Source organism: Phaethon aethereus (genome assembly GCF_964289735.1).
Source record: "Phaethon aethereus genome assembly, chromosome: 17".
NCBI classification, from domain to species: Eukaryota; Metazoa; Chordata; class Aves; order Phaethontiformes; family Phaethontidae; genus Phaethon; species Phaethon aethereus.
In genome coordinates this window covers 14,272,644-14,289,602 of record NC_138593.1, presented here as the reverse complement: position 1 = coordinate 14,289,602, position 16,959 = coordinate 14,272,644, and the positions used below count along the sequence as shown (strand labels likewise).

The following is a 16,959-nucleotide window of genomic DNA, read 5'->3' as shown; positions in this document are numbered from 1 at the left end:
CAATGCATGACAGCAGGAAAACATGAGCAAGTTTTACATAGAAAAAACAAACACTCCACTGTATTTATCAATAGGTAAAGCTACTACTAGGTCTAGAAGTGCTACTCAGAATAGTCTGTATTTCACTATAGAAACAGCAAAATGTATTTATTAGCGTGCAAGCCTTTGCAACAGTCAATCATGTCTTTGTAAGAGAAAAAAAGCCACTATTACAGTTAAAGTTATTAATATGGCAACATAAAAAAATCAGGTGTAAGATTTACCAGTGCAGATGAGATCACTACTTTACATAGTCTATCTTCCTGCCTCCAGCAGTGACCAGTACTTCATTTCCAAAGCAGTATCTTTGCTAAGGTGAAGTTAAGGTTGCAAGCATACAGTATTTTTTTCACTACTGTAATCTTAAAAAAGTGTTAGAAAGTCATTAAATCAAAATTATAAGCAATACTTTCACAGCATGCTAAAAATCTGCACCACAATTGTGATTATTCCAACTGAATGCTAACAGTCACTCCTCAAACCAATTTAGACTTTACAGCTCGCTTATATTTGATCTTGGCTCAAGGAAATGAGTTAAGTGCAAGAAGCTGATGAAGATGGTGTAATTGCTGACACTTGGCATTACAGTCACTGTACCCATCATCTTGTTTACCACTTCGGCCCAGATTGTACAAAGAATTCAGGTTTGTAACTTCTAACCCAATATATTGTTGAAACGTGGCTTGATGAAAGGTCTGTTCATTGCAATTCACTCCAGACTGTAAGGCATTTGGATAAAACCTTTACGAGTCTAGTGTGCCTTACACAGTACGCTGCTGACCCTGCCTGTACTCCAGTTTTAGGAAGCATCAGCCAGTCTTGCACATCTCTTGCTACATCAACGGTGAATGACTGGAAGCTGTTCTCCACTGACATTAACAGTGCCTGTCTCCAATATATTCCCCTCTCTGCAGCTGGAAGCACAGAAGACATCCGGCAAAAGCAGCTCGTTTTTACACCTGTTTTCACATAGATTTCTCGCTCGTATAAAAAGGAATACTTTTCCCACCAAAAAAAAAAAAAAAATCTCTTTTCCTAGAAAATACTCTAATCCTGTAACAGGGCAAGGCAGCATGAACACAGAGGCAAAAAATGGTAAATCACATTTGCAAATATTATATTGGCTGTGTTCGCCAGCGTAATACGGCGTGTCACAGCTCCTAAGAGGACAGAGCTCCACAGCAGAGGACAGCTGCCCGCTGGTGCTACCTGCTAACAGCAAACCCTTGGGCTAAGTGGAGGGAGGGATGAGTTTTTATGCAGAAGATCCTAGTCCAGATCCTAATGACCCGTTACATCAGCTCTTCCACGTTAAGATGATATGGCTAGCAGTTGCTGTCAGCCTTAGAAGAGATGTAGAGCAATCTATGTGTGCGTTATCTGCAGGAAAAAAAAAGCGAAGACAGAATTTTGTATATGCTATAACAGGGAACCTGGACATGCTGATGGTTTTCATGCTCATACACTTCAGCTTCTAAGCACAGTTGTGTGGGAAGGCCAGAAGCTGCTTAATTCACGTTGTCTACATGATGTTTTGCTGTTCTTGCCACTTCCTATCTTGATTTAAACAAAATAAAATTCCTTTTCACCTTTTGAAAGCACTTCTTACACGTATATTTTCTCCAAGCTGCGAATATTCATTTCTTTCCTTATAATCTTCAGATAACATCACGATTCTACAAAGTACAAACAGTAGACATAATACACAGGTGGAAATGAGCACCAGGCTGAAGTCTCAAAGCTTCTTATCTTGAATTCTGACTTTCTCGCAAATGCGTTTCTAGTTGGAGGGACCACCAACACACAGCCAGCTTGACCCTAGCAGATGCTTGGTGTTTATTAACTAAAATTTTACATTTTTTTTTCACTGCAACACTGTTTCTCAACTTTCAGCAGGTACAGCAATCTACTTACCATACTGAACAGCACAAGACTAGACCTCAGTCATAAGAGTCATGCCCTTGCCTTACCGTTACCGCAGCAGTTTCCACCAAACGTTGTCAGGTTTTACCTCCACCACTCTTCTTACAGAGATTTCCAAATGACGCCGTCCCTGTACAGTTCCTCAGAAAAGGCATAGATGAGAAAGCCTGTATTTCATTCCCCACTTGGGGACTCAAGAAGCAGACTTCCCCGGCCGTGATGTGAAATCACACGCCATCTACCCAAACCAAGAGTTCTGCTTCCACAGCCACCTGGATGTATCTGATGGGAATAAATATACTACCGCATGCTACTAGCGGTTTTCTTCAAAAACTTCTTCCTTTATTCAAGCCAGCCTGTTTCCCTGCTGTTGCTGTCTTACAGCATGTGCTGGCACTTCGGGAAAGACTCTGAACGCATTACTCCATTTCTGTCTTTGCAAGGAGGGTACAGAAGGGACAACATCCGCAAGCAGCTTTAAGGGCATCAGAACGGACAAGACAGCAGATTTCCAGTCCCAGAAAGTAGCACTGCCAAAATGCCCTTCCTGGAGCCTGCCAACAAGCAAGAGCACTTCTGATTCCTGCAGAAACCACCTTCCTTTGCTCCAGGTTGCTACTTTGCAACTTGTGAAGTACCGCTAACTCCTCCCAACCGGTCTCAAAGCACTACCATCAACAGGGACAGCACGGCATCTCCCCGCCATGCCTACACCGGTACGAAGCACAGCATTTAAAAAAAAAAAAAAAAAGTATGTTCTCTTGTTGCAGCACATTGTTTTCAAGTCTAACTATGAGACTCCGGAGGGCGGTGGGGGGAGCGCGATGGCTAAAGTAGACTGCTGTTTCCCAAAAGCTGTGGCTCAAAGCCAAAGTCAGGCAAGCATGGAGCAGATGGAGTCCTGGCAAGGCCTCCGCTGTCCCTGCATTAGCAGCATCTGCTCATTACCCAGAACCCTCGCCTGCTTTATCTAATGCTCCAGGAAAAGCATTTTGATTTGATTCATTTCAGTTCGGTAACGTGCAACACAATTAGTGGTAAAATCAAACTGGAGGACTGCCAGTGCTGACAATAGGAAACAAGGCAGAAGAAATATGAGGCCAGTGGGTCGGAATTCAAAAATCACAACTGTGGATCAAGTTGCCAAGTCCCGTTGCCCCAGGTGTACACACAGTGGCCCCGCTGAGCACTGGCATGGGCGGAGGGAACTTCATTTTCTCCCCACACGTTTTTCTCTCATTTACCTCTCCTTGCAGCTTGTTTCTCAGAGGCTGATGCTGTCGGAAACATTCACCAGAAGTCACAATTCAATTTTTCTTTAGTGCCATCACGGAGTTACAATTCACTTTGGATGCAGGCATCCCAGTAAGACAAATCTTTTTCCTTGCTATATTTCGTATGCCTTGGGAAGCGTTTGCTACTACCGAACCAGCAAAACAGTGCTGTAAGGCAGGCACAGCACGAGCAGAATTTGCCTGTTAGCTCTTCCCTGTGATCGGATGCCAAGGACATCGCTGCGTGAGCTCTGTTGAACTGGGAGAAACTGATGTTATCTGAACGAGTCTGCGAGCCAGGGATTCGACAGAGAAGTCTAGACTCTTTGCCTGACAGCACCACCTCCAACACTAGCAGATGGTTTCTCTGTGTTAGTCAAACTTACAAACAAAGAGAAAAGGGAACTGGAAAAGTACAACAAAGAACAATCAAACACATTATCTTCAAAGTCGTCCTCCCCCTCCCCAAGTTTAAAATAATTCTCTCCACCAAACTGTAAATATATGCTTTCAGATTCCAGTTAGTAAACATTTCTAAAAATCAGTCTTTATAATTCCCTATTCACATAGAAACTAATCTATTCTGACCAGGCTTCTCAAATCAGAGAAACTGCCATATCACAGAGCCCATTAAAATTTCTACCCAAAAGAATAAAAGATGCCGAGCTTTATGTAAACTAGTTTAGTCACAGCACACACAGGACTGACAACAAGGAATATGACAGAAAAAAACCCTAGACAAATTATCAGATTAGTCAGTTAGGGAGACTAGAAAAAACAAACAAAAGACCCTCTGCTAGTCATTGTTTGGCACACTGGACAGAGAGCCAACACTTAAAACTATCACTGTGTTACAATTTCCTGTGGCTTGAGTAAATAATGACTATTCTGTAATACCAGACTTGCTGTTGTCCAAAAACATTGCCTATCAATAATCTTTAGCCACAGAAAACCATTTTAGCATGATCCATTCTAGAAAAACAGCTAAGGACGTTGATTATCTTAAAACTTTTTTTCCCCCCACATATGAAACATTTAATTTACTTCCAAAATAAAATATACGGATTAGAGATTTTGTTTGGATTACTCATCTTCGGTTTTGCTTTCGCACGCAGAAAAGCCAGGATCAAAGATATTATGTGTACAAAGTTCCTTAGCTTTAAAAATGCTCTTTATTCATACCCAAGGAAAGGTTTTTAAGTGTCAAATCATACATTTTAAAGAAAGATGATAGGAGTTGAGTTCTGCCTGCACAACTCAGCCTGGGATCCCAATTGGCTAGCACTGTCCAAACCAGTCTTTTTTTAATTGCTGTTCCCACGTCCAGTAGATGTACGGGTTGGTCTCTGGCCCTTGTTGCCCATTATACAAACATCTAAGTATTTTTAAAACAATGCATATGACCAGAATTTTATTACAGTTTCATTAAATATTAGGTCACAGTTTTTGTTTCTCTATATCAAAGTATATAATAACCCACAACTGCAAACCAATACTTCAGTTAAGAAAATGTGCATCCATACACTATGCCAAGAGCAAGACAGGACGCCGATTAATCAGACATGCAAGTTCACCATTATTCCCATAATAAAGCCTCACAGCACCCCAAGGGAGTTTTGGACAGAGGAGAAGGCTGGTGGAAGAATATTTAATATTTTTATAGCAAAACAAGTTATTTGCTTAAGATAGTTTGGCTGGACTACAGCCTGGCACTCAAGCTTTGTGTAGCAGTTCCAGTAGGAATTAAACATCAGTTTTAATGGGTGCTATGTTCCAATGCCTCCTAATGCATTTAGGGTTATTGGCCAACTTTCTCACATAAAAGCAAGTGTGTGCATGTGTGTGTATACACAGGATTACAGACACACAAAAAGCTGAGCACAGCTGCTTCATCTTTGTAAAGCTTTTTTTTTTTTTTTTTTTTAAATAGGGAGGAGAGTTGTGGTTACTTACCGTCCTCATAAGCTGCTACAGCCAGAGAGCTGTTTATCCTCACAAAGGAGACATGTGGCTGAGGTCCAGCATCACCAGGACCGTGCGCTGGTTCCAGGATGGGGGCTGTGTAGTCCCAGGTGCGAGTGTCCCACAGCCTCACTTCTCCTGATGTGTATCTGGAAAAAAAGGCTATTATGCACCCCAAAACATCTGAAAAGAGGTAGCTGCAGGAGAAGGGAGGAAGAAACAAGAAGTGTCTTAAAACCCAATGCTGTTTAAAGCTCCCAGAGTGATTCTCCTCCTGTTACACACTGTGTACAAGTCCACCAACTTTGCTCATTTTATTCCCCTTTACTGAATGTAGCATCAAGTCTACCAAGACAGGCAGGTAAATTGGAGCTACAAGAACACCACAACTGAGCTACCACAGATACCTACTATCGATATCAGCTGTACATATAGAATGCAAGGAGAGCCAGGCTCATGGAAATGAGTCTAAATTACATCATGGCAAAACTTCCAACTGTTTCCTTTCAGTCTTTAAAAATTTGTGATTGTGGTTGTGCCAAAGAAAAGCTGTTTAATCAGAGTATTTATGTACATATGTACAAGCACTCACACACATCCAACCTACTGCTCTTTGTAGAAAGAAACTTAATGCCTCATCAATGGATCAGATTTGCCTACATCTCTGAAGACTAATTAATTTATTAATACATTTAAGTGTTGTCTTTAGAATTAAGACACTGCTGCTGCCTTTGCAGAAGGTGCTCTCACTGAAATATCAGAAAAAATATAGTTTAACGTCAAACCATAGTTTGCCAATGAGAAAATAAAAAAATAGAACTAAACTTCTCAGATAGTACTGAATGTTTCTACATGAACGAAGGCTGTAACACAGCAAGCAACACAGAAACTGTTCTGCGCCGTCTATGCCGTGGCACACAACATACTACTAAAGAAAAAAACCAACACTGCAAGCAAAGTAGAGGAGAAGCTCCTTTAATGACTGGTTAAAGAACACAGTTCAATAGTCATTTGGAACAGGAATAATTACTTAAGGTAAGTTTTGACAGAACTGTGACAATTAACACTGTCAAACAGTCTCAGATGTCTTTCTGTGCCATACCCAAGACCTGGATTCTGTCGGAAAATGGAGGACGCTTCCTGCTCTGTCAGCTTTGTTGTTATATCCTGTCTTTTGGGGGAAAAATATTTCAAAAGAATGATTCTGATAAGCCTCAAAGGTCTACTGGTTAGAAATCTGGCTGTCCTATGTTTATGAGGAAACTAAGAAAATAGTTACTTACAAAGGAGGTGAAGGAAGGTGCTTAATAACAGTCTAGAGGATGTTGGACTTCAAGTCAGGCTACCCAGGTCTTTGGGGAGTACCATGCAACTGGGCTACAGGTACTCTGGAGCAGATTACTTCCAACATCTCTGAGTGAAAATGCTCCACTTTATACAACTAATTAAAGTGCCCGAGGGGGCAATGAAATCTGTCAAGCAGAAAGAGATGCACATTAATTCTCTGCACTGAATCAGGAAGAGAGGAGAACTGTGTCCTTGTCACCTGGCTTCCTCTTCAGCGCTTTACACGGCAAGACAGAAAAAAATGAGAGAATAGGGTGGGGCAGCACTTATCCCTTTTCCCCCTTCTGCAAGTGAGGCCCAAATCCCTCTATAAATCTTGCTTTCATTTCCAATTTACAGCAGCATTATTTAAAAAGAACAGATCAAGAAAGAAGCTTTCCCAAATCAAAGCTAAATGTTTCGTGTTGGACCGCACAAGCAGTCCAGATTAGTCCACAACAAACACCTTCAGTTTCCAAAACTGAAGAGTGCTCATTTCAGATACATTTTAAAATTTGGAGATAAAACACAATGGGACAGGTAATTGCACAGATCTGTTACAGTCCCGTTCAACAAGACACACGTAACATTTTGGAAGCATTTTAATTTTGAGCTGCTTTTTGTTTCCCTTTGTCTGGGTTGGTTGGTGTCCTGTTTTCAAACTTCTCCTAACTGCAAAGAGTAACGGATTATTCTCGAGCGGGGAGCCAAAATTCTCCTGTCATTATGTGACCCTGAAAAGTGAGATTCAAGGGGGACATCAAATACTGGTAGAATTGACAGAAATATGTGAGAGAATATTCATTTTCATCCCCAAAGAAGCGAGGAAGAACAGCATCTCCTCCTAGTGTATACACATACTTGCTCTCACATAGTCCAGTCTAGGAATGTAAAAAGAAAGAGTAATAGATGAAGAAAAGAGAATGACAGAAATAGAGAAGAGACACAAGGCTAGCTAATTCCAAGAGTACCGTTTCTGCACAAGTCATCCAGGGCTCAAGACGTGCTACCATCCATGAAAGACAACATGGAGCGCAGTCTTGGAATTAGAGATCCAACATCACAGTGCCACAATAAGTGCTTTAATTTTAGCTGAGAATCCAACCACGTCAAAATTTAATTTGAGCCATTGTTGTGGTTTAGCCCCAGCCAGCAACTAAGCACCACACAGCCGCTCGCTCTCCTCCCCTCGCTTAGGTGGGATGGGGGAGAGAATCAGAAAAAAACCTTGTGGGTTGAGATAGCAACCATTTAATAGGACAGTCAAGGAAGAGGAAATAATAATGATGATGATGATAATAATAATATACAAAACCCAAGTGATGCACAATGCAACAACTGCTCACCACCTGGTGATTGATAGCCCATCCCCAAGCCGTGATTCCCACCCTGCAGCCAAGTCCAGTTTATGTACTGGGCTTGATGTTATATGGTAGGCAGTATCCCTTTCGCCAGCCTGGGTCAGCTGTCCTGGCTGTGCCCCTTCCCAGCTCCTTGTGCACCTTCCCGCTGGCAGAGCAAGGGAAGCTGAAAAGTCCTTGATTTAGTATAAGCACTACAACTACTTAGCAACAACTAAAACATCCATGTGTTATCAACATTGTTCTCCTATTAAATCTAAATGCAGCACTATACCAGCTATTAGGAAGAAAATTACCTCTATCCCAGCCAAAACCAGGACAGACATTCTTTGTTCTTGAAAAAGAACCTGAACCACCTCTACAGCTAAGCTCAAACTGGAACAGAACCATCAAATATTTCCAACTACCAGTTCGAAATAAATTTGACTGAAATTCCCATGTGTTTGTGCTGGGACCTGTTAAACACAGGAACTGGCTCTGCTTGGTAGACTCTGCCTCAGACCACCCTGCAGCCTCCTCATCCTCACCCCCTTCCTCTCCAGTGATGGATAGGTACACGCTGAAGAACTTTCCCGTCTATACCATGAAGCTGCGCTGCTCTCCCACCCCTGGCAAGGACGTGTTGAACACAAGAGCTTGTTACGTGTACCCCGGGCACGCTCCAGGGGGTCAGAACAATACGTAAGAGGATCCTGGCCATAGCGCTCGTGCCAGTTCTGCCATGAGACAGAGCACTGTACGTGCTGGGGGAACCCTGCAAGCACCCACCAAAACCCACCTTCATTCATGTCTGTCCAGAAATCTCACCAGTGCACTGCAAGATAGGACAAGCGCTTCACGTTCGTCAGGAAGAGGAAGGGAGTAGGGCAGTAAGGCACCTTTGCCCCCATCCCACCCCCATTTCTCGCTCAGCAACACCACTCACATCCTTCCTATGTAGCACGCAGCATCTCAGTCCCACGTGGCAAACCTAAAGGATTTGGAGAGATGTTTCGAGACCGTGCTGGAAACGTAAGTGAAGGTCCAGGTTTGGGCAGGGACCCAGCATGGGGAAATGGAAGATATAAACCATCTCCTCAGCTCGTTGGCCATCACCACCGCATGCCCATTTCCAGCATACACTGGGGCTGTACCAGAACTCAACTGGAAGAATTTCAAACATGAACAAAGCCAATTCAGAACTAAAAAATTTAACGGTTCAACTCGCCGCTTTTAATGCTGTTGTAAAGAGCAACACACTTTCAATTTGTAACCACAACAAAAGGCTTTTAAACTATTAAAGCATCGCCTTGCTGTAAAAAAAAATAAAAAGGCTGCTTTATTGCAGATAATTGGCAAATCTGCCATATCAATATAGATGGCTGAAGGGAAGAACACGCTGCACTGTACAGAACCTATTTCTGGATAATTTCAGTATTTCTATTCACTTCCTACCACAACAGCCTTTATACTTCACCGTGAAAATTTGTTTGGATTACCAGCTCCTGAATGAAAGAACCCAAGATTTAAGTCTTCTGCCCCAGAACAGACACAGTCCTCCAAACTCATTCACTTACTGATTCTTCTACCGAGGCGGCTACTAAAAGCCCACATAGCTTTCTGTTGGAGTGGAAAAAAACCCCAAACCAACCAAAAAGACAACCTTTCTGTTTAATACAACAACAAATACATTTTATTTGCTATAATACCAACAGCATTCAGCTGCTGCTTTTTTCCCCCCCGACGGGTGTATTGAGATGATTATTGCGGTGCCAGGTAAACACTCCACCATCAAATATAAGCCACTTGCATAACCGCGCCCCCCCCCAACAACAACAAACCACCACCCCAAAACCTACAAATTCTGGGTTCTCAAGTTCAAACAAAGAAAAACCCACCACATTAGAGACCATACCCAATTTACTTCATTTAGAAAGGCTGTTGAGTCTTGCTTTCCTGAGTACAACAGGGAGCAACAATAAGTTAAAAAGACTGTTGCTTACAATCCCAAGTTTCCCCCCTCCAGACACCCTCTGTCCTGATGCCTTCCAAGGTGTTTCATCCATGCAGTGCCTGGCTTTCGGCTCTGGGTCCACGTACTTCCCTCACCAGACACTGCCATCCTCCTCTTAGCGTTCAACGAAGACTCTCCACCCAAGTCACTCAGCTTCTTAGACGGACTTACACTTCACTTGGCTCTTGTTCTGCTGAACATCTCAGTATATATACATGAAAAAGTAGCAGGGGAAAGACAAGAACCATATTTTTCTAACTATACTTCTTCCCTTTGACGAGCCAGTTCTGCAATTCTGGACAGACGTGTATACATCTGTAAAAATTAGTCTGCAAATTCAGCTTAAGCTTTACAGATATGCATGAAAAGCTTGCTGAAATGGGGCAATGCATATGGTATAAAGAAAATGAAAAAAATTAAATTCATATGGCATCTACAAACATACTATAATAAAAATTCCTACTATAAAAAGTACTGTAATAAAAATACCTACTCACTAATCAAAAGCATTTCAACTACTTTTTATTGGCAGTAATGTCAGAATGAGATGAACAATTTCCTCGTGCCCTCTCTCAAGTGAAAGCAGAAGACTGAAGGAGAAGGAGCTAGGGGTTAAAAGCTGCTGATGTCCCACGATGGCTGGGAAGCAGGTGGTGAAGTGCAGAGCACATGTGGGAGGAAGCAGAGATGGAGGCTGGGCACCGCTCTAATGAAGTGGTGCTGAAGAGGCAGACGATTTCATAAGGAGAAAAACATCAGGAAACTGGTCAAAACACAGAATCTCATCTGAAAAAGCTCAACTGTGTTGGATAGCAATAGCCAGAACAAATTTGGGGAAAAGGAGGAGGGGGAGGCTGATCTCTCTCCAGAGCCCCAGATGTCTTTATCGTTGCCTAATGACAATTATACTCAACCAATTAAGACACTGCTATCACAGTTGCATTGTTAGTAAGCCTTTGGCCCTGAGTGTTGATGGCTGTCTAATTAGTGTTTGTGCAAAGTACAACTGCAACTAATATATAAACTGACAAATACACAAAAGAAAAACTGTTAGCAGGAACATTTTCAAAACAGTTGAGACTCTACTCATTCAGTCCATGGCAACAGCAAAGACAAACTGCTTTCCTTCATGGCTTGCTTACTGCTGGCACTACAGAATTTCACTTCAAACAAGCAGGTCAACTAGACTGTCGCTGGGTTTCTGTTGAAACAGGATGCTGGTGGCAGTCCGTTTTGTAGGCTGCCTCAAGCACACCACTCCAGGGCAAGCCTTACTACCCTAAGTTGGTCTGAACACCAAAGACTTTTGATAAGACACTTCAGAAATCAGTTTACATATTCCATATTTTCTCTAAAGAATTTGTAGCGAGAAAATAAAAAGGAAGGAGAACGAAAAAGCTTTGTCTCACAGTCAGGTTTGATTTCCAGAAGGCAAAGTCTGTTCAGTTTCCAGATACCTGCGGTGATCAACAAAACAAAAAGACCCCAACAACTTTGTTTCAGGCAGTCACTGACCATCTGTTAATACTCAAAAGATCTTATTATGAAGTCCTTACAATGTCAATGCAATTTATTGAAGTCAGTAGGAATTTTGCTCAAGTAACAATCTCTAGCTATAGCTCTGTTTAAATGGATGCCTGTTGATAAGCAAGTAAAATAATGAGTATTTTGTATTGCTGTGCTGCAACAAGCATCTCAGACCTTTCATCCTTATTCCAGCAAAAGCAACTAACCAGTCCTTCATGTGCTTAATTAAGGTATCTAGTCAGTGACCCCCTCAGTAGGTTTAAGAATAAGGTCCAATTAAACATGCAAACCCAAGTCCAAACATCTTTCTAAGTTGGTTCAAATTGCTCCCAGAGCTTCATCTTCTCTATAAAGCTCAAGTTAGTGGTAATTCATAATGTTAAATTGCGAAAAACCTCTTCATCAAAACCACTGTAAGTTGGAATATACCTCAGTCGCAACACAGAGTACTGAAGTTATTAAATGGATTCTGTTAAATTCTTTACACTCAGTGTTAAGACCCCAACTCTTCTCTGAAGTGAGGGATAACAATGGACTGCTTAGATATACTTACCACAGTGTGAGATGCTGCACAGAGGAAGGCTAGATGAAAGAGGTAAAAGTTCCCAAGCCTTCCTGTGTTCTTATTTACAGTTATTTAGAGACAGTGATTTTGCCGCTACGTATCTAACCGACAGGTAGCTTGGCTGAGGGATTCCTTAAGGAAAGGATTTGGGAAAAACAGTCTAGTAGCAGTTGAAGAGTACAAAGGATGGAGTAAAGAGAACTACTTTGTATGGCAGAAAAGAATATAAATAGAACACAATGACAGAAAAATTAAATACAAATGGAACAGAGAAAATTTTGTGCTATTACATAGCGTGGTAGAAAGCTACACCATAAAATACAAGAAAAAAAACAAATGGGAGAAAACCAAACCCAAGATTTGAAACAATCATAATACTGATAGAAGAACATGAAGTAGAAAAGTCATGTCCCTGATTCCATCCCAGCATTATTTTGGGTTGCTTGCTATATAAGAGCAGCTATGAAAAAAGTGACTAACTTGTGCCAAAACCAATCTGGAAATATTTTAAGACTCAACATGTAGGAAACACATTCTGAGCATCCCTATGACCAGTTCCTAAACTCTTTCACTGGGAACTTGACTTTCCAATTTATCAACCCACATCATCTGTGGACTGCACTCACAGAAACTGAGCGGCAGAAAGCTTATATTCTCTTTCTTAAGGTCTTATTTAGGAAATAGTAGCTCTAGAAAGTGGGTTAAGCTGCTGGAGATAGCATGTGGTTCTTCTGCAGCTTATCATTGTTATCCGTAACAAAATTAACATTTCGCCACCCTAAGTACTTCTGTGTGCCTCACTTTCTTATTAATTTTAAGTGCATGGAAATGCCATACCAAGGGAACAGAAACAAGCCAAAGGGTTATATGGTAGGCAAAACATTTTAATGAACACTTACAAAAGCAGAAGTTAGAGAAAGCCAAACTGTCTCTAGTAATTTCTTTTTTTACAGGCAAGAATCTCCCATCTTTTACATCAAGGTTCCGGTGGCTTGCACCAGCCCAGGCCCATGAATTAAACCAGCTGCTCTGGCCAAGGAAACATATTACTGTGGGTACTGCCAAGGCAGGAGGAAAAAAACCTAAAATCTTTCTCAAGAGAATTTAAGAGGAAACATGATGCAATTCGGGCAGGATCTGGTCCATCAGCCCTATTATTTCAAAGGAGAAACATGTAATGCAACAAATAAAACAATGGCTCCAGCTTCAGATACAGGTGAGAAAACAGAATTTGGAGATGATGTAAATTTATATGTTTACCTGTTGGAAGGAACACAAACTGCACCACACTGCAAACAGCAGAGGGGAAAAGTATCACCTGAACCCTAGGCACTGATGGCAACAGCCCAGAGGCTGGTAGGTTGTGAAAACAGCAAAAATGAAGTGTTCAAGAAGTTTATCAGAAGAAGGATGGGTTTGTCCGGCCTTGGTAGCAAAACAGTCTTTACAGGCTCAAAAGTAACTACTGTGACTTCAGAATACCGGGCGTCTCCAGGCACGCAGCGCATCTCCCTGCAGCAAAGTGTTCCTCTGCATCCAGCAAAACCTATACGTAAGCCAGTAGCTTCATGGTCAGGCAGGCTGGAAAAGCAGCTTTCACAAAGAGTCAGTATCAAGCTTCTACTATTGGTTTCACGTGAAAGGCTTTTTTTCAGAAGACGACAGAGAAGCCAAGGTGTTTGTCACTTAACACAACCTTACCTAACTCCTGTAGTTTGTCATCCGACCCCTCTGAACTCATGATGTCAGCCTGTTTTCAACTCTCCTAAAGGTGACTCACTTGAAAAAAAGGAAGTCTGACACTTACTACTTCTTAACAACGACAAGAATGAGTGAAGAGAACACAATGGGTTTGGGGAAGGTTGAAGGAAAAAGGCATGTATTTTTACCTTCTGCCTTACTGCTTTGCTTTACATCCAGGCTCTGTCACTGGGAGGGGAAGGAGAAACCTATCAAAGTTCTGCCATTATACAAGTGAAATTTAAGCAATTAAATAAGGCAGGGGTTTATTCAGGCTGTTTAAGACTTCAGCTTGTTAACTTTTATTCATTTTCATTACTAATTAATATTTTGGTTTCCTCAGGTCTGCACAGTGAATTAAGATGCAAGAGCTAATAATAAATACCTTGAGAATAGCCCACAAGCCCTATAGCAAAAAAAACAAATTAGATGAGAGTTGACATGAAGTTTTAAAAAGTGCAGAAAAGTGTTTTGAAGCCTTTCGGGCTAGTTTCACACATCATTATGAAGCTAAAAAGAATGGAAAGCCCATTTTTTTTAAAAAGTCATTTGCAGGTCACCTTTGAGCAAGAGGAAAGCAGTGTGGAAGGTGATCTTAGAGAACAAAGAAATCTACCACATAGTAGCAGCTACTTTTATGTCCGTATGTTGCTCATAACGACTTAAACTGAAAGGCCCAAATTGTTCGCAAGTGCTGCAGTGTTTAAAGTGTAAATCCCATAAGACTCCTTTAGAATGGAGACAACTGTATGAAAATTATTTCAGTGCATTTAGTTTCTCAGTATGAGAGAACGAAAACATATCACTACCTCCAAAACAGATGATTCCCCTAACCACACAGGCTATTTAGAAAGTTCTTCTTTTGCTTCTCATTGCCTGTGTCAAGCATCACTTGGAGAAATACCATCTGTGCCAGGTGTGCTGCACCCTGAAAGGGGAGGAAGTGTTAATCTGAAGATTTATTGAGGCACTCAGAGCAGATGAATCTCACTAGCCCTAACTCAAGAAATAAAATCTCTATGAAAGAAGACAGTACTTACTGGGGGAAGGAGGAAACCCCTGAAGTTAAAATGTAAAGAGAAGAACCAAGGGCTGATTCCCAGCCGAGTCTGTAAGGGGCGTAGGTCTCCTCGCAGCATCTGCTAGACCGGTCTCTGTGGCACAGCAGAGACGTGCCCTTAAATCTCCATTTTATGCAAGCTCTTAACTAACCGTCCACCAACCCCTCAGCCAAAGCAAGCTGAAGAAAAAGAATCAGATACCTTTATATTTCTCAGCCTTTGGAAGGGTGGTCTGACTCCAGATCTCTTCTGTTCATCTTCATTTGGGAAGCTTTCAGAGTTACAAACAGCAGCAGGAAAGCCACAGATGCCCTTTCCACAAGCATAAAGAAGTTAACACAAGGCACCATAAAACACCACCTGACTCACAGCAGACTCGGTGTGGTTTTACGGGGTGAGTTGTGAGGTGAGATGATCACCACCGACACAAGGCAAGTTTACCGCACAGTTTCAAGGACATCCACATGCTAAGTATTTCACACGGAGCCAGTTAGACAGCAACAGTCTCACAACACGTTACGGACACGTTACACCACAGGATCCGCTGTGTAACGACAACACAACTCAAACAAGGACCAGAAGCATGCTCAGAGATTGGTATCTCCAGGAGGACCTAACCTGCTCATCTGCATGGCTGTCAACACTGCCAAGAAAGAAAAAGTACTAAGGTTGCTGTGTGAATATGTGCTTGCTTAAAAAAAAAAAAAAGAAAAAAGAAAAAAGAAAAAAGAGAGAGATTTGTTTAAGATTTTATTAACAGAAGGTGAAGAAATCCAGACATTCTGTACTGAAACCAAACATATGACAGTATTAGATACAGTGAACCTAATCATCAGTATTAATTTATAAAAGCCAAGCGGGCAGACATAATTGCTTCAAGTAAACTCTGACTTAAAGAAGAAACTACATTTGAATTGAATATGGAGAGGGGGGAGGACAACATCCCTTTAAAGAAGATCCTTCGAGACATGTAACTGTAGAAAGGCTGGCAAATAGAGCATTGATTGGGAGTGAGGTAACCACAAACACCACTGTCTCAAATGAAAAGGGATTCAAGGTCTGACCCAGAAAACAAGCATCGTAACCGCTGGGATGAAAATTTAATGATAAACACAAGATGCTCTGCATGCAGGCCAGATTGAATTATCTGATGTCAGCCAGTAAATGCAAGGCGCTCTGAGAAAGAGGAGCTGCTAGCAGCCACCTTCAACGCGCAGCTCAGGTTGCACTTAATCAGTCCTTGATATTCTGCCATCTTCTGGCTTGAGCTTTGGCAGCAGCATGGAGAAAACAGAGGAGAGTGCATGAAATAGGTACACTTCTCTAAGGGAGAGCTCACCCTGTATAGTTTACCTTTGCTTCCTTACACAAAGTCAACAGAGATCTGCTCCTGAACCAGTTCAGGCAAACTATGCCTCTATGTATTACACTTGTAGCTGCTGTTTCAAGTCACTGCCTATAACCTGTACAAATTCCTTTTCAGAAAGATTTAAAAAAAAATGCTCCACAGCAGCTAAAATAAAAATTATTTCACTCTCCAGCGGAGTTCGAAGCAGTATAATGAAGCATGCTACTTCAGGTCTATCATAGCACAAGTTCAAATCAAATCAGATTTTTCCCAGACTTGCTCCAAGACTCCAAATACACAACCACCCCAGCATTTCTGCTGGAGAACCTCTCTCCCCACCCCTTTGTTAAATTTTTATAACCATTCTCTGATCTCCCAAGATCCTGAGTTGAACCTCCCAAAACAGGGAGCAGCTGCTATACACTACCACAGTTTCCAGCTATAAAGACAGTGTGTAACGCCTGGCTGGCCTGACCGAGCCGAGCCAGAGCGTTGCAGCTGCTCCCCAAAGTCAGACAGCAAAAACCTGCTAAAAACTGAGTGGCCCTATTTTTCTCCAGTGCAGCAACCTGACTATAAAAGAAAGGAAGGCAAATGATGCCACAAGCCACTGCTCAGAAAACCCCAGGAAATGCCACACACAAAGTTAGCTTTAAGATCATCACCAACTTCTCTTGCATAGTCACATGTCTGTTTAGCTTTACGTACATGGCAAGTATCACTGTAATCTGTGATTAATCACATGTAAAGCTAAGCACATAAGTGTTTGCGAAACTGGAGATATAATCATTAAATGTAACAGATAATTGATATTTATACTGAGAAGAAAATTGACTTCTG

The 16,959-nt window shown here is 41.7% G+C and overlaps 1 protein-coding gene across 1 annotated transcript in view; it reads right to left on the bottom strand.

The window, feature by feature from the left end:
• Nucleotides 1-16,959, bottom strand: part of FBXW8 (F-box and WD repeat domain containing 8) — a gene marked incomplete at its 3' end in the record, with an annotated part of 55,155 nt that overhangs the window by 24,376 nt on the left and 13,820 nt on the right. The window contains exon 5 of the mRNA XM_082007843.1: nucleotides 5,190-5,347. Coding sequence (XP_081863969.1) covers nucleotides 5,190-5,347 — 158 coding nt within the window. The remainder of the gene's footprint in view (nucleotides 1-5,189; nucleotides 5,348-16,959) is intronic.